The sequence below is a fragment of the Dryobates pubescens genome, chromosome 20 (genome assembly GCF_014839835.1).
Source record: "Dryobates pubescens isolate bDryPub1 chromosome 20, bDryPub1.pri, whole genome shotgun sequence".
In the NCBI taxonomy this organism is placed as follows: Eukaryota; Metazoa; Chordata; class Aves; order Piciformes; family Picidae; genus Dryobates; species Dryobates pubescens.
The window spans coordinates 15,010,531-15,038,211 of NC_071631.1; the positions used below are offsets into that span (position 1 = coordinate 15,010,531).

At 45.8% G+C, this 27,681-nt stretch overlaps 1 protein-coding gene across 1 annotated transcript; it reads right to left on the reverse strand.

The window, feature by feature from the left end:
* Window positions 1–2,966: 2,966 nt before the first annotated feature.
* On the reverse strand, window positions 2,967–26,584 carry METRNL (meteorin like, glial cell differentiation regulator). Its single transcript, XM_054171049.1, has 4 exons — window positions 26,293–26,584; window positions 20,246–20,634; window positions 4,320–4,379; window positions 2,967–3,609 (listed from the first exon to the last, which is right to left on the reverse strand). The coding sequence occupies exons 1-4, from the start codon at window positions 26,403–26,405 to the stop codon at window positions 3,293–3,295; spliced, it is 879 nt and encodes a 292-aa protein (XP_054027024.1). The 5' UTR covers window positions 26,406–26,584; the 3' UTR covers window positions 2,967–3,292.
* Between the last annotated feature and the right edge of the window lie 1,097 nt (window positions 26,585–27,681).

Consider the following 27,681-nt stretch of genomic DNA (forward strand, 5'->3'; position numbering starts at 1 on the left):
GCCAAGATTTTTCATTAAGTGGCAACAAGCATGTCCTCACGTAATGCTGCATCAACATGGCATTTGCTTCTCATTAGAGAGTGGAGTCAGCACATGTGAGCAAAGGCAGTAATTTTTAATCCATTCTTTCCATCCCTGACTCTGCTGCCAGATAGGTCAAGCTGTAATCATGTTTCAAAGACCTAAGGGTGAGCATTTGGGAACTGGATTTTAGAGCAGTGGGTGGAATCTCTCCATTAATCTCCTGCTGTACAAAGTGCACAAACACGTAGCTATTGAGATGTGGCAGCAGAGCCTGCAGCCGGGAGCAAGTCCTGCAGTTACTGATGACTTGCTGGGGATGATGCACACCAGCCCAACTGTGAAGCTGCAGAGAGCAAGGCTCAAGACAGAAGTGGGGGGGGAGGGGGGAGGGGAGAAAATGTTGCAGAGCAAGATCTTAATGCCACTTTGATTAAAGAGCTGGGTTCTGAGCAAAGTTATTGCTCATCCAGCCACTCCCTTTGCTGCTCTGTAATTGTGGGCACGCAAGCACCATCAGTAAGACGGACACGTAGCAACCACAGAACCCTCCAACACTGCATCTCAGCACTGTTGTGGAGCTGAGGCAGAGCAAAAATCAGCAGGGCACTATTTCCTCCCCTGCCAAGGACTTCCAGGGAGCTCACAGGATACAGGCAGCTTCCTCAAGGAGAGCAATTCAGCAGGGAACAGGCCAGCACTGGTGGAGATGGGAGAAAACACAACCCTGCTCCTCTCCTAGGGTGAGCAAACAAGACACTGGACTAAAGAAAAGCACCAATTCAGTGCTTGGCTCCTGGTGTGCTTCAAAGAGTATTTACAAATAGAAAAAAAGTCTACTAACAGTTCAAGCTGCCATACAAATCAAACTGCAGCCAAAGCCTCCCTGGCTGGATTTTCCTAGCACCGTCTTCACAAACACTGGCTGAACATTTAATTCAGCCTCTTCCCCTCACTCCCGCAGCCTTGCATAGGAAAGGAGAGTGGGCAGGTTGGAGACAATTCCAGGAACATGTTGTTCTCCCTTCCTCATCCTGCCAGCAACCACTCTGTGCTGGAAAGAGCTAACAAAACACAACAGGAGAGGAGAAGTTAGATGCAGGGCTTCTAAGCTAACTCAGGAGTTAGCTCATTGCTCTATCACCAAATCACTTTTAGAAGCCTGCAAAGGGCTGGTTGAGATCCCTGGAAGTGGACGCAGTGTTGCAGAAGAGAGGTTGGAGTAGGCTGAAGACAAGGAGTGAACCATTTCCCCCTCTTCCACCAGTCCTGGCCCATTTGTCTTAAAAGTAGGATAGGGGAAACCTTAACCCATATAGAATAGGGTGCTTGGTTTGGTGTTTTGTTTACAGGAGGCTGAAAGGCAGCTGAAGTCAAAGCAGTAAATAGAGAGGTTCTAAATGGGGTTTAGAGGTCTTTGCAGAAGTAGTCACCATCTTCACAGTATCACTAAGGTTGGAAGAGACCTCGAGGATCATTGAGTCCAACCTGTCACCACAGACCTCATGACTAGACCATGGCACCAAGTGCCACATCCAATCTCCTCTTGAACACCTCCAGGAATGGTGACTCCACCACCTCCCTGGGCAGCACATTCCAATGACGAACGACTTGCTCGGTGAAGAACTTTCTCCTCACCTCGAGTCTAAACCTCCCCTGGCGCAGCTTGAGACTGTGTCCCCTTGTTCTGGTGCAGGTTGCCTGGGAGAAGAGACCAACCCCCTCCTGGTTACAACCACCCTTCAGGTATTTATAGAGGGCAATGAGGTCACCCCTGAGCCTCCTCTTATCCAGGTTAAACAATCCTAGCTCCCTCAGCCTCTCCTCATAGTGAGCCTCCTAAGGTCATCCTAGCAGAGCTAAAAGAAACCCTTTTCCAACAGGTCCTCAGTATGAACATTGCTGAGAGAAGTCTGTAGCTACACTTACAGAGAGATTTGGGTCCCACTTCAGGGCAGTATTTTGGTACTACCCTCTGGTTTCTTACCCTCAGTAAGTCTCAGAGGACATCTCTGTCCCATCCATCTTGGAATTTCCTGCATCCACCCAAGAAGACCATCCTCTGAATTGCTCCAGACACCCTCCCTTAGACTCAGAAACAACAATTACATGAAGGGGATAGAAGGGTCCTGTCCCCCAGGACTCACAAACAGGCACCAACATCCACCTCATGCCAAGCTACCAGCCACCACTATTAAAAGCTTCAAACAAAATATTAAGGGGCAGCCTGCTCTTCAGAGCCATTCCCAAAATAACCACATAGGCATCAGAGAGAAGAACACTTTCAGCCTTGCCTGGACACGTGTCTAAAAATCTCCAAAAATAGCACCTGCTTCCCCCTTTGAAAAACACTGTGGTTCCCAATGCCTCACAGGAACTCTGTTTCTGCTCAGAGAAGCCACAAAATATGTGAGCAGCCCCAAACTGATCTATGAGCACATCTGGGCTGGCTGAGATTTGCCTTACAGAAAAGGGAGGCTGAGGGAGTTGGGATTGTTTACCCTGGAGAAGAGAAGGATCAGGGGTGACCTCATTGCCCTCTACAACTACCTGAAGGGTGGTTGTAGACAGGAAGGGGTTGGTCTCTTCTCCCAGGCAACCAGCACCAGAACAAGGGGACACAGTCTCAAGCTGCACCAGGGGAGGTTTAGACTCGAAGTGAGGACAAAGTTCTTCACTGAGCGAGTCGTTCGTCATTGGAATGTGTTGCCCAGGGAGGTGGTGGAGTCACCGTCCCTGGAGGTGTTCAAGGGGAGATTGGACGTGGCACTTGGTGCCATGGTCTAGTCGTGAGGGCTATCGAGACAGGTTGGACTTGATGATCCTTGGGGTCTCTTCCAACCTTAGTTATACTGTGATACTGTAACACAGACTACGCCACGCCAAATGCTACATCCACCTGAAGACGTTTTAAGACATTAGTAAGACAGAGACACAAAGGCAAGTTGGCTTTCATTTCGGTTTTTATTAAGACGTGGGAGTTGTCTTTGTTTTCCTAAGGAAGTCACTAAAAAAATATAATAACTTAATTCGTAAGGACAAGATTGGTTAAAAATCCAGCCTTGCTTGCTTGGCAGCCTTCTGAGCTCGTACCTCTGTAGCTTCCATCAGTCTAACAGCACTGCAGGCTGCAGGCGTGTCCTGTGGGGTTTCAGCCTGCACTCCAGATCTGGCCATGCTCTCAGTTACCAGTTTTGTTCAGAGTTTTCACCACAGCCAGGAAATATTCCTGACCCGATGCTCAAAGCAATCTTCAGCCAAACAGGGGATTTCAATCTGGGCCAATTTCACATGGGTTCAGCCCTTTGTCTTTTGCCTCTTTGTACATCCTTTGGAAGTCTTTAAAACGAGGGGCACAGCCTAACCTGGCCTCCCCAAAGTGCATGCGTCCTGTGAAAAGGAAGTCACCGTCTCCTGGTTTCACCCCACACTCCAGCGGGGTCTTTATTTGTCCTTGCCAGTTCCCACTCTCCCCTGTGAGCTGAAAGACTTTGCTCTTCTGCCTGTACAGTTTGTTGACACCGACGTGAATTATGGACTCTTGCTCTTCTGCCTGGTTTGTCACGCTCTGAATGGAGCCTCTGATCACTGGAAACAGGGAAAGGAGGAAAGGAACAGTTACTCAAAACCCCTCTTGAAGAACCAGATCCAAACTCAGCCCCATGCAGCCAGGCAGTTGAAGGGGGACGGCTCTCACTACAGCAGTTCTAGTTTTGGTCCTTTGTTTTCAGAGTTCAGTTCCTATCAGTAACCTCCAGCATACATTTGTATTTGCTAGAAGTTATATTTGTAACCCATCCACATATTAAATCTGAACACAAAAATAATTACATCAGAAAAATCACATCCATCATGACAAAGAGATCTACCAAGATACATGCTTAATGCTCCCTTACAATGTCCTTTCTGTTCTTCAGCCATTAAAAATACCAGCTAACATTAATTTCCCCTTTAAAAAGGGAAGCACAGAGAATTCTTGAAACTTCTAGTCTTTTTTCAACAGTGCAATTTAGGGCAGCAAGTAAAGGCCTCTCTTACTTGCACCCCAGTCTTTGAACTTTTACTTCCATTGTGATTGCTGGGTCATTCTCCATCCACCCTGGGGAAGTGGCAGCTAGGTACATAGTTTTGAGGTCACTCACACACAATATTCTACTCCCTCTCCCATGCACACAGCCCCTTCAGACCACATTTACTGTTGGTGGAAGTTGCCAAGCGTTAAGTAGGTGTCCACCACTGTTTCTGAAAGTCACATTCAAGCGAGCTACCCGGGGGAGAAGGAGGAAGGAACAACTCACCAAAGTCACTAGTGCAGACAGCCAAGAGGACCTCTGTGTCACTGCATGGTCGGCAGGGAGCTAGAGAGAAAGGGGCAGAATTAGCAGAGGTCTAGATGATAGCAAATAAATAAACCAGCATTTAAGTTAACCAAAACCGTGACAAACACACACAGACACACACATGTGTGCATGACACAGTGACAAGTGGCCCAATGACCTGTCATGTCTCAATGATGCTGCAAAAAATGGAGGTTAAACAGCCCCCATGACATTTTTGTACTGAAGTAGGAATATGGATCTCTTTAAGGCTCCTGCTGGGATCTATCATCTAGCAGCCACCCCACATGCTTGCTGTGCTTATGCAAAATATGTTTGGATACTGTGTGCATCTGCAGCAAGCTCTGCTGTAGATTCAAAGCTCTTGAAAAGGCTTTGAAGATCATGTGCCTTTTAAACTCGGATGGCAAAGCTTCTTTCTTACAATTTCTACCAAGTGGTGTTGGGCTATCTCACAAGCCATTGAGTCGATCACCACATCAAAGATCCAGGAGGTGGTTACAGAGTAGGGCAGGCAAAGAGAAGAGGAAAAAAGCCAGCGCATGTGTTTGAGGGCGTCGAGGCAAAGCGGAAACTCGAGCCCTGTATCTGTTCGAGCTCAAGCAGCACAAAGACCATTTCCTGTACTGCTGGAAACATTTGGATATCTGCAGTAATCTAATCAATGCAAGAATGTGACTCCTCTTTGTACTCAGCCAGCTATTTCTGAGGAGTAGGTACTGTAGTTGCAGTACAGATGTTTCTCTAATACCCTGTTGGGTTCAGGAATTTGCTTACTCTCAGGGTCTGCCCTGCCCAGTTAATTAAGTCTGTCCACCGGTGGCCCAAGGATCAGAGCCCACAGCTTTCACTCGATGTCATCTGGAAGCAGCACTTACACTTCCGTCAGAAAAATGAAAACCCACCAAGTGTCTGGGTTAGTGCAGGCAAAGCTTAAAGCAAAGCAGAGCTCATGCTGGAAATAAGACAAAGCATAGGAGCTGCAGCTTATTTCATCATGCTATCCACAACCAAACCTCAAGCTGAAGCCACCCCACTTCCCCCCACTCTCACAAACATATAGTTTTTGAACCTCAACATCTGAAAACACTTAAGTTACCAGATTCCCAAATAAGTCACACCCTTCCTCTCACCCCTGCCTGCTTCCTGGAGAAGTTTATCCACTGCACTAAGAAGCAGATTCAAAGCAGTCTAAACAACGCGGAGCGGCTGCCTGCAACACTCGGCCACCATAAGCCCTCCTGTTAGGGCAGCACAAGCCACTCTTTAACATAAGACACAGCAAATCTCTCATTTTTTCCAAGGTCCCAGAAAGGCAGTGATCCAGAAAGAAGGATTATTGAACCAAATCCACCAGATTTGCCCCAGTCAGATGATTAATACACAGTGTAACATGCTGTTTAATAGGATTAAAGAGAACGTAAAATGCTCATTTCTGGGCAGAGATATTTGAAGGAATAATTCAAGAAGGTTAAAAAGCTCTAAAAGAGATAAGGAATAGGCAAAATAATTTTATTAAAGCAACTGGATCAGTTGGACATGTCTGTTCAGTAGAGATTGAATGCCTCCAGGGCCTTCAGAAAACAAGTCAGCCTTTACCACCCTTCTTTTCTCCACATAGGATTTCAGCTCTCTTTTAGGAAAAGTTTAGAAACTGTTAAACATCATAAGAAATACAGAACTAGCCAAAGTCTGGGCATAACTGGAGTACTATAATAAACTCAGACTAAAGATACTTTAATTTTTAGACTCTAGAGATTTTGATTAGTGGCTAGACCAAATACCCAAGTTTCATTGCACAGAGAAAGTTATATTAGTCACATAACATCCTTACTATGGAGCTGTTTCATTCATGGCACCTACCAGATTCATCCAGGGCAAATATCCCTTTTCCCTAGCCTCCCTCTGCCCAAATCAGGACCTGAGTTAGATCAACCAAATGGAGGGAACCTATAAACCTCTATGAATCCTGTGGCATTTTCACATGGACAGAAGCTCTAACCCAAAGCACAAATGACAGACATACTGAAAATCCACACTGGATTTCACATATTTTGTTCTCTGAAGGTCTAATAATAAAAAGGCATCTTGTCCTTTTTAAGTCTGAGTGGAAACAGTCTTGGTTTAGACCAGACAGCTCTGTAGTTTGTCCAGCCCCATCAGAAAATGGAAAAAACCCCAAGATGACTAAGGCATTTTTGTTCTCAAAAACAGTGCAACGCAAGAAACAGCATTAAAGATGAAAACCAAACTGCTTTAAAAGTGGTTCCTTCCATTTAAACAGACTGACCCTATAATAAATCAAATGAACAAATCTCCACATATACACAGAATCAAATCACTTTAATTGTGGACTCCAGGCAAAACCCTGCATACTTTTTAAATGCAAAAGGAAATTAAAAGTCCTCAGGATTGCTCACACTAGATCATTACTTAAAACTTACTTCAGATCCATGCTGACTCACAGCAGTCTGGTGGCACACAAGCTTATTTAACAACCACTTACTACCACCCATCACTGCAATACCAGACATATGAAGAACAGAAATCCTCTTCTGTGGAACAACTCCCACATCTGCATTCACAGAGTATCAAATATATCTTGCAAGTGGCAAAACCAAGGTATGCAAGCACAGTTGGAAAGCGAGTAGTAAAGGATTACTGACTGCCGAGGTAAATGGACCATTAAAATCCAAATAACATTCACTCGACACAACCAAAGCTTCATTCCTGCAAATCCTCATAAAGGAAACAAAATCCTTAGGAGGAGGCAATGCCTATACTTTCTTTCAAATCACAGCCATTAAGGAGTCTTTGTTTATGCCAGGAGTTTGTGATTTTAGCTGCAGTTCTGCACTCATCCACCCTGGAATTGGGCAGCAGGTGTTCTCCTCCATCACTAGGTCAAAATGACACACACACACCTCAGGCTAAAATGGGAAACTATCCTTATAACTACAAGAAGAAAATAAACCCCAAGCCTTTCACTCATACACAGCAGGAGAAGACGTTCCTCTTCTGGGGACAGGAGCCCAGTTACCAAACAGGATGGCAGTGTTTGCCAGATGCCCAACTCCCTGGGGACATCCCAAGGGCTGCCCATGTTCTTGCACCCAAAGCGAGTCTATGAACTTGCAACAACATCAGCGTCAGCTGCTCCAATTCCTTTAAACTCGATAAGCCAAAGAGCCTTAATTCATACAGCAGCAGGAGAAGGGTGGAAAGAAAAAAGGAGAGTAAAGCAACGTTTTATTGAAGTCTCTAAAGCCCAGATGCCTATAACTCAACTCCACCGCCGGTGGCATAAAGCCTGCATTGTGCACGTCGGCTGCCGACTCTCCTGGGAATGTCTTTGATGGATTTTGACAGTATCCTGACCTGAAGTAACCTGAGGCAGCCCTCTCCCTCCACCCCCCCAGTCCAGTGCCTCCAAAGGCCTCTCTATTCACCTCCCCGCAGAGGGAGATGTAATTACATCATTCCTCACAAGCCAGCAGTCATGTCCCAGCTGCTTTGAGCGATTTGCCCTCTGAACCTGATGTTACCGAGGAGGACATGGCGATACTAACAATAGACCACACTTGTTGGCCAACAGCTTTGTCAGACATGATGCTGGTCCTCTCCACAGGGAGGCAGAAATGCTCAAAGAGGGACATGCCCTGAGGAGATGCCACAAGCTCCAGAAGATCCCCAGCTCAACTAACACCAGAGAGTTGAGTTGTCTATAAAGGATCATCCCTAATATTGAGGATGGATTTAAGTGCACCTTTAGTGCCACAGTTTAGCATAAGCCTCCTCTGCCTTGAGAGCTGTGGGTAGACGTTGCTGTCCTCACTCAGCACACACACACACACACCCTTCAGTTCTTCCTCCTTTGGTTTATGACATTTGCACACAACCCTTCTATTCTCTGCAAATAGGAGATGGGGGTTATTGGAACCATTGTCATAGTCTAGGATGACAGCTCCCTGTAGGACACATCCAAAGTGAGAGGGGTTGGATCTGGCTGCAGGCGTTGCAGAAACCACATGAATGGGCTCGATCTTTTGAAACACTTGCGTTTCAACAGCCACCCATGGGTTTGACTGACCTTAACTTACCTCAAAACCAGCTTCTAACCCCTAAGTAAGCAGTCTCCCTATCTTGAATTTTCTCAACACGCTCCACAACCTCTTAAGTATCAAGAAGACAAGATGAACCAGGCTGCACTGTTCCAAAAACTGTCCCAAAGCTCCACTTTACTGAGCCCAAAAGACCTTCTCCCTCCACCCTACGTCTCTGGATAGGCTCTGCTGAACATACATCACTGCTCTGGCAACATGCACAGGAAGAGAAACACCCTGTAAGCAGAAGTGAAAATGTTTGACACAAAGTCATTGCAGAAAACCACTTTACCGAGGAATACCCTTTGGTTTTATGAAGACGCCTGCAAACGCGTGCGGTGTGGTAGAGGCGAGGATGGCGGTGGAGGGAAGCATAGAGCTGGTTTATCTGCACTTCTAGTTTCCATGGCATACATCACCCACAGGTTAGTGTTTCTGAATAATTTTTTGAAGGGCAATTAGACCTGTTCAATATCAAAAGCTACTGAGGAGGCCCAGGCAAGGTTAGAGCATTATTTTCTGTTAGTTCTAAGTTCAAATCTTTTGATTAAAAGAAACTAGTCTTTCTTCTTGCAGGGTCAGCAGAAGACATGCAAATGCGTCTTGTTGCAGTCCAGGCTGTTTGAAGCTAAGCCAGCCCATACTGCAGCACTTCAAGCCATACCAGAGTGGGGCCACAGAAGCCTGTCTCTGGGATGAAAGCTCTCAGCCTGACATCAGCACTGGTTTATATGAAACACCACCACCACCACGAAAAACAAACAAACAAAAATGCCAAAAAAAAAACAGCCAAACAATCAAAACACCAAAACACCCCACCTACACCCTTCAAATTCTTGCTGGCAGCTCTGTGATTGAACCCATACTGGAAAGGGCATCATAGGACGTGTCTCCTTCCTGGAAAGGCAGAGTTCGGACTTCAGAGAGCAGATCATAAAAATAGAGATGTGGTTTCTGCAATGATGGTGCATTTCTCAGTCATTTCTCTGAGTCCTAAGCAGAAACGACTGTGTCTCCACTGATAACTGGATCTGTGATTGAGCTGGGAGACAACAGTTTGAGGGCAAAGATCACATGAGAAAGAAAAAAAAATTGCCCTGATCCTTAGCTAATTAAAAAGTAGAATAAATCCTTGTAATTATTTCTTCTTATGTTAGCCTTGGCTTTCTCTCAGAAGAGGCAGCACTTCATGAAACAAACATCTCACAGCACCTATCTCAAACAAGATGCAGAGATGTGGTACTGAGGGATGTGACAGATATTAGATAATGATTGGAGTTGATGATCTTAAAGGTCTTTTCCAATCAAAATGATTCTATGAACAAAATGACCTTCTACTTTGCAGTGAGGGTGGTCAAGAGTCTGTCAACTAGTCAGGTTTACCAGGCTTTGACTAGCCAACCCCTTTCTGGATACACCTTCAGCTTTCCTCACCTCTCAGAAAGCTTTTCCCAAGTAAGTCAAAATAACATTCAACCTCAAAGTACTCAAAACCCCCACACTGAAACACCATCTAAACTACATCAATGCATCTGCACCTCAGTGCATCTCAAACTGACAATGAACACACTAGCTGGGAGCTCAGGCCAGCAGAGCTGCATCCAGCACACCTGCATTTAACCTAATACCTTCAGCAAAGCAGAGAGGGAAAATGTGGCCAGATGACACAGAGCATCTCCACAGCTGGGCTGGAGGTTACTGACACCCAGTCACAACACACAGAGGAGCTCTCTCATCACTTTTTTGTTTCACAAGGTTTTTCTGCCTTTGGATGGGGTAGGCTTTCAGGGCTTTCTGCAAGCACCGCACTTTTTCCAACGTCAGTAAGAAAAGGCCAAGTCAGGGAGCAAACACAAGAGCTAAAGCCAGGCTACTCCTAGCCCCTTGGCTCAGTAAGCCTTGGATGCAGGATCTGAAGGGATTGTGCTTCTTCAGTGAATAGAAGGTTAATGCTATGAATAACACAGAGAGAGTTTAGTGCTCCTCTAAAGGGAGTAGAATTCATCCCCGTATTTGCTGTAAATTAATCTGAGCCCCTATGCTGAGCAGAAAAAGCCCACAATAAAGACCATGAGCAAAACCACAAAACTCAAAGGCTCCGTCCCGAAATGGAGCCTCATTCAAAACCCCACCAAGATTGGTATAGGACAAGATGGTGATCCAGCAGTTGGACCAAAATCATGATGCCACAATGGACATTCTTCCTTGACTTCTTTACATGAATCAGGGATATTGGTGCTTTTATTTCTTCAGATTAGAAAGAGTCAAGTCCAGTCCCTTGCTTTAGCTCATTTCTAACATTCAGTTCAACTTGCACACATGCACCAGTTTCCAGAAGTAGCTGGAAAATACAGGCACTGGCCAAGAACAATTGAAACCTGCAAATAAGTTTAATGAAATGCAGACTTTCACATACTGTGGCATGGATAGTGCCAAGAGAATTGAGTTAATACCACTTCCTTCCTGCAAAGAAAGAAGAGAAAAAGCATAGTGTAAGCCTCACCATTACATGTGTGATGAACTTTGTGATCTGAGAAATGTTAAGAGATAATGTGACCAGAAACCAGGGATTTACCTTTTCATAGAAATATCTTCCAAGAGGGTAATAAAGTCCTTAAGTACCAAAGAAGACTATTTACATAAACAGTGTGAGGAAGAGATTTGGTAGTACATGAGCTCCACTAGCAACAGCTTTCAAAATGAAGCTTGGCTCAGTAGCTACAGAGCGTGTAAGGATCTGTTGGGATTGCAGTCAAGGCCTTTTTGCTGTTCCAAGATGCAGCACCCATTCTAACAAACTTACTGAAAGGTCAGCTAGAAACACAAACAGACACTTATTAAAAAAAAAAAAAAATAAATGCATGCCCCCAAAAGCAGTTTTTATTCAAGCAGCATTAGACGCTATTCAACTCTACCTCCAAGAACAGGAGATTCATCAACCCAGGAGAAATTATGAGAAGTGTCATATTTTTGAGACACTTCTTCCTGTCCCACCTCCTCAAGGTTGCTTATTGATCCATCAGGGAAAACTAATGCCTGTCCCAAAAACCAGCCCCCTCCTTTCCCTGCCTCCCCCCTCCAGTCACATGAGGCCAACAGGCACAGTTCAGCCTTCATCTTTACCCTGCTTCCCTCCATCCTTTCTGTCTTAGGGCAGCTTGTGAAGAGCAGTGTTGGTCTTTGGGCTCCCACATTGCTGTGGCAAACCTCAGTGCTGGGGTGGGCAGCAATGTAATGGTGACAGGACCAGTGCCAACTCTCAGCCAAGCTCCTACATTTACCCATTGCATCACCAGCTCTATAAAAATCTCCAGTCAGAGTCAAGCCTCCAATATATTGTGTCCAAAAAACTCTACTCAGCAGATCACATTCTCAATTAAATTCCTTCTGACTTGCAGCAGAAAAGAGAGAGCCCAGCAAACATGAATTGTCTCTGCAACCCTCCTAGTCCACATTTCTGTTCAAACAGCATTTGTAACCATTTGTCTGCTTTCTCTCTCCCCATTCCTCATGCAGCTAAAGACGAAACCTACTGTATGTGCACAAGACACCAATATAAAGACACAGAAATACATCTGTTTATGTCACAGGAAATCTCTCTCTCTCTCTCTTTCCTTGAGCCTACTGCTGCTGCCCAAGGCAGGTAGGAATGGGAAGCACTGGGCTGGCATGAGGATGGACATGCAGCTGAATGTGCATCTGGATGGTTGAGGGACACCTCTGGTCTTCTCCAACTTTGCAGCAGAGGAAGGGCAGAGACAGGACTTCTAGCTACCCCATGAGACCTTGCCAGCATAGGCAGCTGCAGTATCAGATCTCTACACTGCTCATCCTGTACCCAGCAGTGCAGGACCACAGCAAATACTTCAGACTCAAACCCCACAAAGATTCGTGGCTTGGCTCACCCCCTCCTGAAATTCACTCAGAAAATATTTTGGTGGGTTTTTTTCTCCTAAAGAACATGGTCTTCCAAAGCCTTGTGAAAGCATGCAGTAATCAGATCAAGGAAAACAAAGTTATAAAGAAAGTTTTGATGTCTTGTTTGGTTTTTTCTCTGATAGCTACCAAAACACTCAGCTGAGATATCATGCAGTGCTTGCAAGGCAGGAAATGCAAAAGGAAGATGTTCTTCACTCTGATGCCCCGGGGAAGCTGTGCAGCCAGGCACATGGCTCTGATGCTGGAGCTTCCCTCTGCCCTCGCCAGGGCAATGGGTGAGGCTGGAGCCAAAACCTACTACCAGGCTGGAAACCTGCCAGGAACCCAAAGCCTGCCCACCACTCTCGTCTTTGGTCTGGTCCATTAATGCCTCCTATGGAGCAGGGAAATAGAATTAAGTAACAAGTGGCTGGTTAATGTTAAACCCTGCGAGTGGAATAATGACAGATCAAAGATTAAGTGAGTCTGAAAAAGAAAGAAAGAAAAGAACAACAACAACAAAAAAAAGTAGCATATGTACACTCACAGCCACACAGGTCTTTCTCCTTCCTGTTTCTAGAAATCAAAATCTTTTTGGTGTGTAGGAGAGCTCAGAAGGAACAGGGCCAGTTTACATTCTAAAAATATGTTTATTTGATCAGCCTGTTCCTGAGGAGGACTGTGGAAGGGCTGTTCAGTTAACCCAAAAAGAGAGTCACTTAAGGTGTTCCATTTCTAATGGAAAGCTGTGGCATATATTCACCTTTCCTTACTTAATAGCACTCATTTCTTTGTCAGCTTATGATCATCCACCTGTTCTACATTAAGTTTGGGTTGGGTTTGGTGGTCTCGGGGTTTTTGGTTTGGTTTTGGTGTTTTTGTGGGGGTTTTCTGTTGGTTGGTTTGTGCTGGGGGCTTGTTTGTTTGTTTTCCAAACTGGAACAATCTAGGGGAGATGGTTAAGGCAATGGAAAGCCAGGACAGGATCCATGTGCAGATCCTGGCACTAATGATCACTACCAGTCTCCCAGTAGCAGGGCTTTGATCCAGAAAGGACAGAGGCATACCTCAAGATTGATACCAGTTTCAGGAATCAATGACCCCTACATCCATCTAGAGCAGTGCAGAAAGAGGAGGTGCCCATTCCACAAACTGGAATCAGTAGAAGTTACTGCAGATCAAAGCTGCATGTCATACAGTAGCAGCTTTTCTGACCCAATATTAAACCTCCCAAGATCAGATTTAACTTCTCACAGCTTTGGGTCCAGGGCAGCTTCCGAATATCTGTGCACTATTAGAGTGTGTATTTTCAGCTTCTAGAGCAGATAAAGGCAAATGAGACTTTCTGTCGTGCAAATCAAGGCCCCAACACAAGAAAAATTTGGCCAATGTTTGAGTAAGTTTCTAATTCCTCAGGGAAGGTGGGGGGCGGGAAGAGGAATGTGGTTCCCCCGCCCTCCCATCCCTTCTTTGACTACAGCCTCAGGAATTAGCAAACTAAACAGTTTTGCAGAGCAAGCACTGAGCATTATTAAAGACTGCCAAGCAACTCCGTTGGATTGCAAATCTGTTTGAGGGACTATCTTCTGCAGTACATAAAGGTCAGGGCAAAGCAGAGCCCCAGCTGCCCAGACAATACACCTGACTGCTTATTGGTTTTGACTGCCCACTGAGTTGGGAAATCAGCTAACGGCATTCGTGGCCAGTCTAGCAAAAATAAGCTATTTTCTTACCCCCTGTCCCCTGCAGCTGTGTATTTATCATTGCAGCTCCATTGTCACCTCCTCTGCCCACTGCAAAACCAACTACTGTCCTGGCAACATCAAAGGACAAGGAGAGCTAGAGGAGACTGCTGTCAAACTCATTTTCTTGGGCAAGGAGAGATTAAATTAGGGCATCCCTCCAATTTTAGTGGATTTTGTTTGGTTGGGGTTTTTTGTTTGTTTTGGTTTGGTTGTGTGTGTTTTGTTTGTTCTTCTAGGTGAAGACTTCTCAGATCAACATTTTTGACCTTTTTGAGGCTCAGATCCTGAAAATATCACCCTTGCTCAGTTTAGAAACATGCAGAGCGTGTGCATTCCCCAAGCATCAGAACTGCACTTGGAAATAATTTCACACAGCAAGAAACCCCAAATCTTTGCTCTGACCACTGTAGACACATGAATAATCAGAACGGGTTTCAACCTCCTCAAAATTAAACCCATTCTAGGCTCTGTTAAACAGTAGCAGCCAGCCTGACCACTTCAGATGCCAACCCATGAAACTGTTCAGCCATATGTTCTTAAAAACTGTCTTTAAAAATGTAGCCACCTTGCCCAGTGCCAGCATGTCAGATGGTCACAATGACTCAAGCAGAACTGTGCTGAGCATAAAGGTCCTGAGGACTTTCACTTTAAGTGTTCCAAGCACCTCTTTCCATCACCTCTCCTGCTAATGGCAGGGATGAGCAGAGTGGGGACAGCTGTGATTTCCATCCTGTGAATACCTTGGCAGAGTGGGCACACCAGCCACAGCTTCCTGCCCACTGGCCTCTGACAAAAAGCAAGAGTGTTTCCCCTCTGACAAGGTGAAAAATACACCAGCACATCTGCTGCTTCAGGCTACAAAGCTTAGTGGTGCATTCAGCCTTCAAGAAAGAGAAAGCAAATTGGACACTTGGGAGCAACCAGAGAAAAGGATGAGATTAGGAGCCCGCAAGCTGCAGCAAGGTCAGCACTCTGGGAGGATGCCTGCAGAGCTATGGCAGATTGGTGCCCCACCTCTGCCAAACCCAAAGTGCAGCAGAGAACAAAAGTTAAGAGGGGTGCTTCCAAAAGTTGCTTGCTAGTAGAAGTACTGGCACAGCCCAATTATTTATGAGCTTTCTTCATTTCCAATCTGTTTTCTCAGTCGAGTGAATTAACAGCATACAGGAAATAGCTGGGTACTGGTAATTAGTTAACTGGATTCATCTGGTTTTGCCTGGTTTTTCAAACATCCACTGGAGTGCTGCACCTTCTATCAAAATTCTCAGCCAGGTACCCAGCATTAAAAAAGAAAATGTATAAACCAGTTACTAGAACCTGCACTAAGTTGGTAGATGCCATTAAGATAAAGGGACATTTTTGTTAAAGTTTGACTTCTTTACTACACACAAAAGTGGGTGGATAATGAAAGGGCCTCCAATTTACCTCCTGAGCTCTACCAACCATCCCCTGAGCCTGCAATGGGAAAAGCAAACTCCACAGCTCACAGAAAGCTGGATCCAGAGCAGTGACACTCTTGAAACACAGACTTTAGGTAACAAACTCAAGGGGGTTTGATGGGAGAGGGGAAGAGGACTGATCTTGCTCTCCAAAACAATTGGTCAGGCCTACAGATTCTCGTTTCAGACTAGTTGAGCAGAAGCTGAAGAGATTAAAACACTAATGACTCTCAAGGGACCTTCACACTTTTCATAGGAATGTAATCCAAGCAGCTTGCTGTGGCATAAGGTAAACCTGGACCAGGAACACTGCTCCACTATAGCTGAGCAGCTCATGTGGGTCACCTCCCTTCAAAAAGTTTGCATGAACTGTATGGCCAAACAACACTTTAGCCAAAACCTTTGCCTACTTACCAGCATTAGTGTTACAGCAAAGATTTTCTTCCAGCAGAAGTAGAAAAGATTACAATCAACAGAATTCAACACCTAAACAAGTTCTGCTGCTTTTCAAATGGCCTCAGGCCAAAATGTCATAGTGCCTCACTTCTTCAGTTGAGCAAACACCAAGGCTTCACAGCCTTACTGCAAGTATGAGCTGAAGTTAATGGACCATCAGTATGGCTAGGAATTATATAGGGGTCTATCTAATCAAAACCTAATCTGAAATCAAAAGCACTTTCAGTCACCTATCACTTTAGGTATCAAGAGGAGAATGCACCCATCAAGATGTCTGAATTGTCAAAGTGATGGTTCTTATGGAAGAAAGTGGTGACAAGCACTGTGGCACACTTCCCTTTGCTCCTCTTCCAAGCTTAAGAACCTACAAACCTCTATGGATGTGCTTTTTCGCTTGTTCCTATCACAGGAACAGCCTTCCCATACCAAATTTCAGCATTCTGGATGAAGTCCTAGCTTATTACTACAAACACTTCCTACAAATAGAGGAGTTTTAGGAGAATGGGATAAGGGAGACTCAGAGCCAAGAGAAGGGTTACACCCCCCAAAATCTGGAAAACTGTAAGACTGCACTCTGCCATTCAGCTTTCCCAAGAAAAGGGAAAGGCCAATTCAGAACCTCTGTATATTTCCTACTGAATTATTTGCTAGGCTCTGATTAAGTGGGAAAGAATGACTGTAAACTAATAAAACTTGAGGTTTTCTAATTAAACCACAGGCACCCTGCCAAGCATTGTTGATTTGTTGATGCACCCTGCCATGTCAGGACTCTGAGGACACAACAGGTCATTAAAGCATTAAACAGATGACTTATACTCTTTAATCTGAGCCGGGATGCCAGGTTAGGAAGAGAGAATAAACTCAAGGGCAGAGTCCAATAATTATCACCAGGAAACAAACACACCATTTAGGGAAAGTGGGGAGAAGTTGTTAGCAAGTGGTTATTGCACAAGGAAAGGGCTGGATTCCTGAGCCCCACACCTGGGGCTTTTATGAATTGTCTCCCCTGCTCCCCAGTCCTATGAAAATGGTGCAATAGTTGTGACTTTTGGTCCTTTGTCATCAGACAAAGCACTGCAGCACCAAGTGCACAGGCTTCCTCTGCCCAGCCCTGCCAGCACATCTCAGCCCCCATCTGCAACAGCATTTCACATCTCTTATCTCTTCACACGTACTGCCAGCTCTGCTGAATCCTGTCAAACTGCAACTGAGTCACAAGCAGGCTTGTTTTTTCTAGCATGCAACAGCTAAGACACTGTAAGCCACATTTGTGAGCAAGAGACAGATACACACACAAAATTATAGGGGTTGGAAGGGACCTCAGGAGATCCAAAGTGTGCTTGGAGAGAAATAGAGAACCTTAAATACAGTTTTCAGCTCCTTTAAGGTCAGCTCTTGCCTCTGGCTTGAGCCTCCTTTCTGATGAAGAAGCCACCAGTGATTTCAGTCAATTGATTGTAAACTTCCTCCAAATGAGCATCTCGGTGAAGGGCATTTATTTGGAAGTTTCACAGAAAAACTAGAAGCAGCTCCAGAAGAAAGGAGGTCCACAAACTGCAAGAGCCCCAAATATATTGCTCTATAGACGCCTCACAAGGCAGCTATTTGGCAGTTTCCCCAGACATACAGATATTTATAGGAGAATAAAAGTGCTCATCTGACTGAGTAGTGGAAAGAGTCATGTATGGCATTTCCATCGTGTTTTCACCCCCCTGCGCCCCTCTCCAGAGTCTGGGGAATCCAAAAAAAGGCAAGAGGAATAATTTAAAATACAATTGAGATCCCTAGTTTGCCCTGAAGACTCTGCTGATGAACTATTAAAGAGCTTCTTCTGTGCAAACAAGACACTTGGAGCGTGAAGCAGATATCCTACTAGATTGTTTTATAGGACAGCACTGAAATTCAACCAGTGTCTGTTACAGCTGGAAATGCAGCAGTCACAGAAAAAGTGATTTAATATGCCTATCAAAGAGGAAGGCTGTAATTGGAGTCAGTCCTCAGTTTGACTTCTGAAAGTTGGGAAGACAACTCCCATTAGCTCTAAAAGTCTTCAAGATTTTATGTGGAACGAAGAGCATTTAGTTCTGAAAATGCAGCACTTGGTGCTGGCTTGTGATGTCAAGTGTGCCAGCAATGAGTCATCCTGATATTAGCAAAGCTCGGGAGAAACCCTATCTATGTGCAAACTAAAAATCAGCTGTGATATATTTCTCATGTATTGTTTTTTACTGTATGCAAAATCAATTTCAACTAAAAAAAAAGAAAGAAAGAAAGAAAAAAGTTTAGGACTTTTCTTGTTAAGTTTAAGTGACTTATCACTAGCCTGCCTGTGTCTCCATCCTCACAGCTTGTCAAAGAAAGAGGCACTGAATCTGGGAACATTCTCCAAATAACTAATTGAACAATGTATTTAATGTCTTCTGCAATGGAATTTTACCACATAGCTAACATTCTGCACAGCATATTCATCTCTGCAGAAATGATCTTACTGGGAAACAGCTCTGCAGCAGATGCCCTGCTTCTTTCACAGCACTTGCAAAAAGCAGAAGCACAGAAGCCTCCTTAAAATGCAGAACCCTCGATACTAAACCACAAGGTGCATGTACAGCAAGAGTAAAGAAGGAACATTACTCTTGGAATATTTGTGTTTACAGGTTTTTGTTTCAATGGCAAACACGCCATCTGCCAGCTATTGGGGTTACTGCATTAGCCCTCAGCCAGCCACGTCTCGCTGAGGCAAGAACTGTTTGTCTCAGGCCAACCAAGAGCTGTAAAATAAAACAAATAAAAAACAACCACCCCACATCTCAACTGCTGTGCCAACATCTAAGCGTTAGCAAGGCAATGAGTATGCACAAATACACAAACACAGAAGTCCAGAGTCCTGGTGTGAAAGAGAGTCAGGGGAGGGGAAAGGATGGGACTCAAGTTCTGCAATCATCCCAAAAAAAGGAGGAGGGATGCAATGCCTGGAAGATACAGCTGCAGTTTAATTAGCCACATCACTGCTTATCAAGTAACATCTCAGGCAAAGCACATGGCACCACTGCCGCAGAACAGCGTCCTGGGCTCACTTTACCTCGGGTTTTACCCTGGGCCAAGCCATCTCAAATATGCTGTGAGGACTCCCCTCCCCTCCCCTCCTGCGGGCTGCCTTCACTCCCTACTATTTCAAAAGAGAAATGTGGTTGCCACCAAGGCCTCCCCACTTAAAATACCTAAGCCTTGAAACTTTCCCAGTCATTTGGGACAAACTACCCCAGATCTGCCATTCCCCAGGCTATTCTGGAAATCTCCCCTCCTTGGTTTCAATGATAAAAGCTAGAAGCAATTCTGAATGGAGGAGATGCATGAAGCAGATAACCCCTATCTAAAGATAATTTCCCCTTACCTCCCTGCCATCCTCCAGAAATGCTAGCTTTAATTCTTCTCAAAGTAATTGATTAGCACAATTAGGTTACACCTAGAGCTATTGTTTCCAAGTGGTATTTAACATACGATTTAGCATCAGACTTCACAGATCTTTCAGTTTGTCCACTTCCTTTTCCTACAAGCTTTTAGCTGGTGTAAAAATCCTCCCTACAATACTAGCTTTTCATAATGGTTGACAGGGAAGACAACGCTGGCACTGCGAAAGTATTGTCATGGTGTTGAAGAACTCTGCCATGGCACAGTAATGCTCAAGAGAGTGCAACAGGCAGAGCTGAGGAAGGAACACACCATTTTCCTTGTTTGAAAAAACAAAACAAAACCCAACCATAATTAGGTCAGCAAGTAGCAGTAGTTTCAGAGGAAAAAAAAAACCTCCATGGAAAAGGAGTTCCTCCTTGTTTAAATGTTTATTATTCAAAACATGCAGCAAGGTCTTAAAAACTGAGTAAAAAAAGTAGTTAGAAAAGTGCTACAGCAGGGCTGGGAAGCCCAGTTCACACTGGAGTTCATTGCAGGGTAAAGCCAGCTCCTGGGATTCACCCCAGGCCTGTTCAGGGAAGAAAAGTTCACAGTGTAACCCTCACAAATAATTTGGAATACAGCCTGTGCTACCAGCTTCCAAAAACACAACAACAACAAACCATTAAAAAAATAAAATCAATTCTAGCCTGTTTATAAAACATGTCCTTAAAAGCACATGAAATTGACACCCAACCACTTTCCCACTCACTCACTGCCATCTGTTATACATCCAAATCACTATGTGAAGATATGACCAATATCCCAGAACTCACCAGAAACTGTGTGCAAATCAGATGCCATCCCCTTGCTCATCAATTCGTACTGGAAGCCTGTAATCTTCCTGCTAATGTCCTGCTGAGGAGTGGCCTCAATGAACAGGCCCCCCTGATCATAGCCAAAGCAATACACCTTACTGGGGCTGCAATCTCCATCTCGGACCAAGAGTTTCAGTTCTCCAGTTTTTTCCAAATAAATATTTGCTCCTGCAGAGTCCTTGAAGGGCTTTATGCAAACAGTCAAATGTTTGTAAGAGGCAGGTGAAGTATTGGGTCGCAGGTTGACAATGAGGGCTCCCGTGGGATACATCCACTCTATCGACCCTTCAGAACAGCGGAGGTAGACCTGTTCAACATCCTTCTTGTGAGACTCGTGAGTTAAGCCACTGGGGAAAGAAAGAAGAGAAAGTTAGAGAAATGGCAGAGCCAGTAACGTGATTGTCATAACTTCAAACCTTCAAAGACCCACAACAAAACAGCAGGAAACTTATGACAGCACTGAGTATCAGACCATCCAGCTCAGCAGCAGTCAGAAGTGCTTGTCTCTTGCAAGACTGCAACTTTAATATTATGAGATAATTCTAAATCCTTTCCCAAAAAAGTCAAACCACTAGTAATTGACCTCAAAATTAAATAGGCTATAAGTACATGATCAAAAGCAATTAAATTACCACAGCCCCATTTACTGCCCATCAGCTGAGCAGTGGCAAATGACCTGGTGCATACTAAGTGAAACACATATGCTTGAGCTCCCTTCCTGGGGGCTTAAATCAGCACCTTCTCCAGCTTCACAGATCAGACTCCACCTTTTCCACCCCCCACCCCGAGTACTTTGTTCCCTTTCCAAGTCTATATTCCCAATGGATCTGAAACTGGGAGGGATGCCAAGCTCACACTATGAACAGCACCAAAGGGATAGTCTGGGTGCTATTGATACCCTCTGCCCCAGCTGGGCAGCCCAAATCTCCAAATTGGGATATAGGGTGAGGAAAGAAGACACTCCCCAGTCAGAGCTGGGGAAGCACTGAACTATGCTGGTTTCTTTGGTATGTACCTGTTTCCCCACACATCTCCAGTATGAGGTTTAAGTTTAGCGTATCATTTTACTGCCCAGTGCTTATGGGCTAAGAGCCAACACACAGCTGTGGGGGTTCAGCAAAAAATAAAAGAACACACAGCCAGTTACTACTGCTGGGGCACAGGGCCACCATCAGTCCTGTGTCCTTGCTCCCAGCTCCATGGCCAAAAATTAACACCATGACAGAGATGGGCCAGGAGAGCAACATGAGGATCCCAGAGCTAACTGCTAGCAAAAGGAGAGCAAACTGCCATGCTTAAGCAGGATGATGAGTAAGTTCCCATGACTTGCTTGCCCATGGCCTAAAGTGAGGACAGCTCAAAACAACCCTTGCTGCCCAGCACTGGTGCTGGACCAACCCTACAGGTTCTTCACCCCAAGTGACTCAAAGCACTAATATGACACTGCATGCTGTAGGCACTCCAGTTAAGAGAGAGTGGTAAGAAGCCTGATTTATTGGCTGCAGCATTCGGGTCATTAGGCAAAAATCCTTTGGTCCCTGTCCTGTCACACAGCTATTATGTGAGTTGAGCAAATCACTTCACCATCCAGCTTGCTTCTCCTCCTACGCTTTGCATACCTAGGTCCCAAACATAACCATCTTCTACCCTGTGCCTGCAGAGCACCACCCAAATTAAGACTCTTCAATGCAGCTCATGAGTCTGTTTTGCAGTACTTTAGAGAAGCTTCACAATGTTCCCACTTGTAGGCAGATGAACCAAAACAGGGAAAAAGAATAATTTAAAAGGATTCAGTGACTCCTCTGATGTTACACAGGAAATCTGTGGCAAAGAATGTACTTTAGTATAGCACAAGTAATGACATCAAGTTCTTGTTTCTCAATAGAAACCTCCAAACACACAGTTCCTCATCCCAAAGATAAATTCAGGTGCTGAATAGGGTTTAAATTCAAGCCAGCATTTAGAAAGTAATAAGAAGCCATGTGTAAAATAAGGGGGGAAGAAAACCCAACAAACATATGGTTTGCATTTGCTGTTGATGTGAGTCATTATTGTGAGTGTCAGTGTGACCTACTTGATAGAGGTTACATGAGGAAGCTCAGGAAAAAAAAAAAAGTCATATTTAATAACAATAGTGCCTAAAACCATATGCTTTTGAATAATCTTGAAATCCACAGAAAAAACACAGATGAGGAGAAAAGAGGGGACAAGTTTTTGACCCTTAGTCTCTTGCCCTCAATTTCAGTAGAACTTAACACATTCAGGAAACCTAACTTGCAAGGGGATATTTCAAGCTGACTGTAAATCCACATCTGGTCCACAAAATCAGTTTTCACCACAGCACGCACATGATGCCACTCAGCAGAAAACACATAAGTCTGTTTATGTGAAATTGAAGAGTGTAAAGCTTATCCCTCTGCAAAGGGGCAAAAAACTGCTCACACATCACTTGTTCCTACTCAAGACATCACAGAACAAACTGCAGAGGTTTTGAAGAACTTACACTGGCAAATTCCACCCTGGAGTCTGAGTGCTTAAACAGAAGGAAGGTACCAGAGGCAAAACTCTGAACTCATGCAGTGAAACTGCTGTTGCAAGTGATCCCAACACCACTGAGGCTGTGAATTTCTGCCAGAGGAAAAAGCCTTAACCTTCATTTTGTTCAAACAAAAACCAGGGTGGACTCTGAAATTATCTTCTGAAAGCCAATTATATCCCACAGGCAAGAGTGATGCCATTAGACAGATACATCAAGCACAAGTACCTGTACACATTAAGCTGTATAATAAAGGATGACTCAAAGTTAAGCAGATTTCAAAATACATGCTCACATTACTTAACAGCAACCACCATCATCCAGCAAAACCTGTTACTTTGCTTTCTGTCCAAATGACATGTCACCACATTGAGAGATTGTTTAATGTCTTGTTTAGTTTTCACTAGCCAGTCATCAGACACACTATGTCCATAAAATGGAGGTCCAGAAGCCTTTCCCTCCCACCCCCAAGTTCACTAGTGTTTGTGGGTTTTTTGGTTTTGAGGGGTTTTTAAGTATATGATAAGGAGATGGGGCAGCTGTTTCATGGTTGCAGTGATGGATGAGCCACCCATCCTCCCTTTCAAGTATGTGGTGTTTATTGGGACTTCTACAAGCAGCACTACTTCCTCATACCAACCCATGAGGACAACCTGAATCACTGCATTTGTCTCCTCACTTTTCTTGCTTTCTGGTTTCAGCCATCCCCCTATATCTGCCCGTAAAGATCTATCACAGTATCAGTGCGGTAAACTGGTATGCTGCAACATGCAACAGGTGTTCTTTGGGAACAGAACAATCTACTTCAGCTATTCACTTTATCTTTCTACTAAAATGCTCTAAAGAGCCCTAGAAGTACCCATGTCCTCCTAGCACCCCTCAGTGGACATAAGGAACTTTTACTCCCAACTTGGGGTTTTTAATTAAAGATGACAATCTAGAGAGCATAAAGACTTCTTCAGAGCATCCCACAGCACAGAGCTCAGGACTGATGGATGTCAGCAGCCACATTGAAAGCTGAATCCTTGCTCCTACAGTCAAAACCCACCAGACTACCATATTCTCAGCATGTCACTGAAGCACTTTTGTCCAAAGTATTGAGAGGTTACTGCAGTAAGAAAAGCTGAAGTTACAGCAAGAGTAACAACCAGACACCATAGTGAAGGTCCTGCTTTCCTCTGAACAAAGCTTTCCTGGAAGCAATATGTCAAGCAATTTATTAAGATGCTGCTCTAGCTTATTGAGTGTACTTAACTGCAGGTGTCAAGATGTGTGCATTGCATCACATTTCCTTGGAACCGTGAGGAATGTCTATGGGATCCTAGTGAAGCATTTGTACTACATTCAGGGATATAAGCTTATCACTTTTCCACAAGCTAATGGGGGGTGGGGGGGGTGGGGGAAGTAATATCCAGACTATTATACTTCTAAGACTGTTGCTTTTAATATAGACATGTGTATAAAAGTGAGAAAACACCTTCAGGTTTGCTGTAGGAGATGACTAGGCTCAAATCTGCCAAAACAAGACAGCCTAGAACTTCACTGTGGGAAGACAGACTACATTTTGGATGCAAGTTCATAGGATTTTTAATGTGGACTATGTTTTGAAGTTAGGTGATGCTTTTTACCTTTCTGACCCATATAGCTCGTACTATTCACGCTGAAGTATTTAATTAGGTGGTATTTACTGGTATTACCTTTCATTCCTTCTTAACAGATAGTTTTTTTAGGACAAAGCAGATGATACTTTAATGGCCTGAGGACTGCCAGCTTTCCTGACAACTGGTTTGCTACCAGTAAGGCCACAGCTAGCCTGGTTTACATTATCCCTTCCAAAGTCTCCCGTCCCCCTAGTCCCTCACACAAGTGAAATCACCGAGACTGAACTGCATGTACAGTTCCTTCCCTGTGCCTCCAACAGCATCCTCATGAAGCTGTCACCACTTTGGGTCACCAGAGCAACAACAGGTGCGAGTCCAACCTTGCATCACCAGTTCACCTCAAACTCAAGTTACAAGAATTGACATTTCACTTCTCCCCTTACCAAGCATCACCTCTTTAGCATTGCTTATTCCAGCCCTATTCAGGTGACATGGGTGATCACCACTTCCTCCAAGAAAATAGGACAAACAGGAAGGGATTACAAGGGTTTGTCCTCACTAAAATTCCAGATTGTAAGGTCTGGCAAAGTATATGCAGCCAGGATGCCTAGGGATGAAAGCAGGTACAGATTTTGGCGTGGGGGGAAAGCTGGTAAAGCAAATTGATACAATTAAGAGTTTGCCACAGAACCAAACAGACTCGCCTTCAAGTGGATTCACTGCAATTAACCACAAATCAGTTGTCAAAAGAGTCCAGGCACCTGCATGCTTCAGCGAGTAATGGATAAAAAATTCCTATGTCGAAAGTCAGTCCAGCTGTTTCCCTGCTTTGAATTCTCCCTATTCCGTAATTCCCTACTGATGCAAGCTGGCCAAACTTGTATGTTAAAGAAAGTCAGATTTGAACAGAATTATTTAGTAAGAGTCAAAACCTTTTACTCTCCCAATACCAAAGCCTGACCCAGCAACGCTTGTTTGTTAGCAGAGTAGCTTTTTAAAAACTGTGAGCAGTGGAAGAGGTCACAGCCCCAACCACACACGTTAAACTTATTACAAACAATTAAAGCAAAGATAATTTGGGAGATAAACACTTGAGAACTGAAGAGGTTCACAACGAGTGCAATTAGAATAAATCAGAAGCGAGGCCGCTGTGCTAGCCCCTGCTCTCAGGGGCTCATTCATCATCCTCCTCCTCATCGTCTCCATAGGACGAAGCGCGGGATCGCTTCCCGGGAGCGGCAACGAGTACTGCGGGGCGGTTGAGCGCGAAGTGGCGGGACGGGCGGACCCGGCCTGAGAACCGGGGACACCCTCGCTTCGGCGGGAGAGCTCGGCAGGTGCGGACACCCAGGGCCGGCCCTAGCGGGCAGCGGCGAGAAAAGAAATTGGCGATACCGGGGCTGCCCCGAACGCGGCGCGGCCGGAGCCTGCCCGGCCCCGCGGAGTCCGCGGGCGCGCGGAGCGCTGGGGGCCGCAGGAAGATGGTCGCGGAGAGAAACTTCTCCGTGGCGGACACGGCACCGCCCTCCTCCCCAGCCCACCGAGCCGCGCCGCTGGGCAGAAGGGAGCCCAGCCCGTCCTGATCCCTCCATCCCTCTCCCGCTCGGGGCCCGCTGCCCCGCGCCTTAGCAGCAAGCCCCCCCGAGAGCGGCCGGCTGATGGAAAGAGGCAGAGCCGGCGGCAGCCCCGGCTCTCCGCTTCGAGCCGCAATCTCTTCCCCAAGCCCCGGCAGGTCATCGCAGCGCCCTGCGCCGCGGGAGAGCTCTCTCTCTCTTTTGTTTTCGGTACCACTTCTTCCCCGGGCGGGGGGGTGGACGTAGCAACTCTCGTTTCCCTTCCATCCCTATCTCGCCTGGGTCTGGGCTCACCTCCCCTTCCAGTTGCACAGGTCGCTGGAGTACTGAGCCGCGGCGCCGCCGCTCAGCAGCAGCCGGAGTCCCAGGAGCAGCGGCAGGAGCCCGGCGGCCGGGGCGCTCCGCATGGTCCCCCCGGGCCCGGTACTAACTCGGTGCAGGCGGAGCGATGCCAGGAGGCTCGCCTACATGGTGAGGAGCAGAGTACGTCGGAGTGGCTACCCCATGCCCGGCTCCGCGCTGCGCCGCTTCAGCTCAGCTCTGAAGTTTGCACCAGCTCGCTGCGAGCTCCCAGCTGAGGGGCGGGAGCGGCCCGGCCTCCCCGAGCTGCCCGCAAAGAGCCGACTCCGCCTCCCCTCCCTCCCCCGGCGGGGCGGCACTTGCTGTGCGAGCAAAACGCGGCGCGGATCATGAACCGCAGCTACCCACGGCCCGGTTCGCCCTATGCGGTAACTGCCGCTTCGTCTCCTTGCAGGTGCCCTGGACCGGGCCGTGAACTCTCCTGTCCTTCCTGGTGCCCTGCTGCGGGCTTTCCCCACGCCCACCGGGGGTGTGCAGGGAAGGGGTGATGCCCAGAGCCTAGTGAGAGGAAAGGGTTTCGTTTGGCCAGGAAAGATCCCAAGACAGTGACTCGCTGCCTGTCCTCGGGCAAGGCGAGGTGTCAGCAGCGACCCTCTCCCTGTCCCCATGCATGGCAAGGTGCCAGCAGTGATCCTCTCTCGGACCCCGAGCACGGAAAAGTGCCAGCAGTGGCCGTCTGCCTGTCCCTATACAGGGTTAGGTGCCAGGAGTGACCCTTTCTGCAGTGGGTTCTTCTGCCCACAGTAGGATCTCCGTCTAGGCGTGATTCCTGCATGGATGGAGGCTGACAGTTTCGCTGGAACCTTCTTCTGTCTCCACTTACTGGGAAGCACCTGGGACTCGATCTTATTTATAAAACTCTCCAGTGCTTGATGACCACTCTGGATAGCTCTTTGTCTTGTTTAATGTTCCTGTTATCCAGTAGATAACTTCGGGTACTGAACTCTTAGCGGCAGAGACTCTTAGAGAAACCAGAAGCAAAGACATTCCTTCCAGGATGTGAGGGAAGTGCAGCAGTGAATCAGCCCAAACGACCCGGGCCAAGATAAACGGGCGTAAAAACCCCTAGATTTGGGGATAAGGTAGGGTGAGAAGATGGACCTGCATATAGACTGCATTCTGATATGTCAGGTGCCACATATTTCTTTCAGAGAAGCATCAAGGGGGTTGAGACATCCACAGATAGGAGAAGGGTTAAAATATTTCCAGATCACTGAGTTTCTCAGTCTCTTGTTCTCTCAAGTGTCTGTCACACAGCTTTGTTAAGGGCATTGCACAGATTTTTCTAGGTGAGAGTTCATGGATGAGTATTAAACATGGACA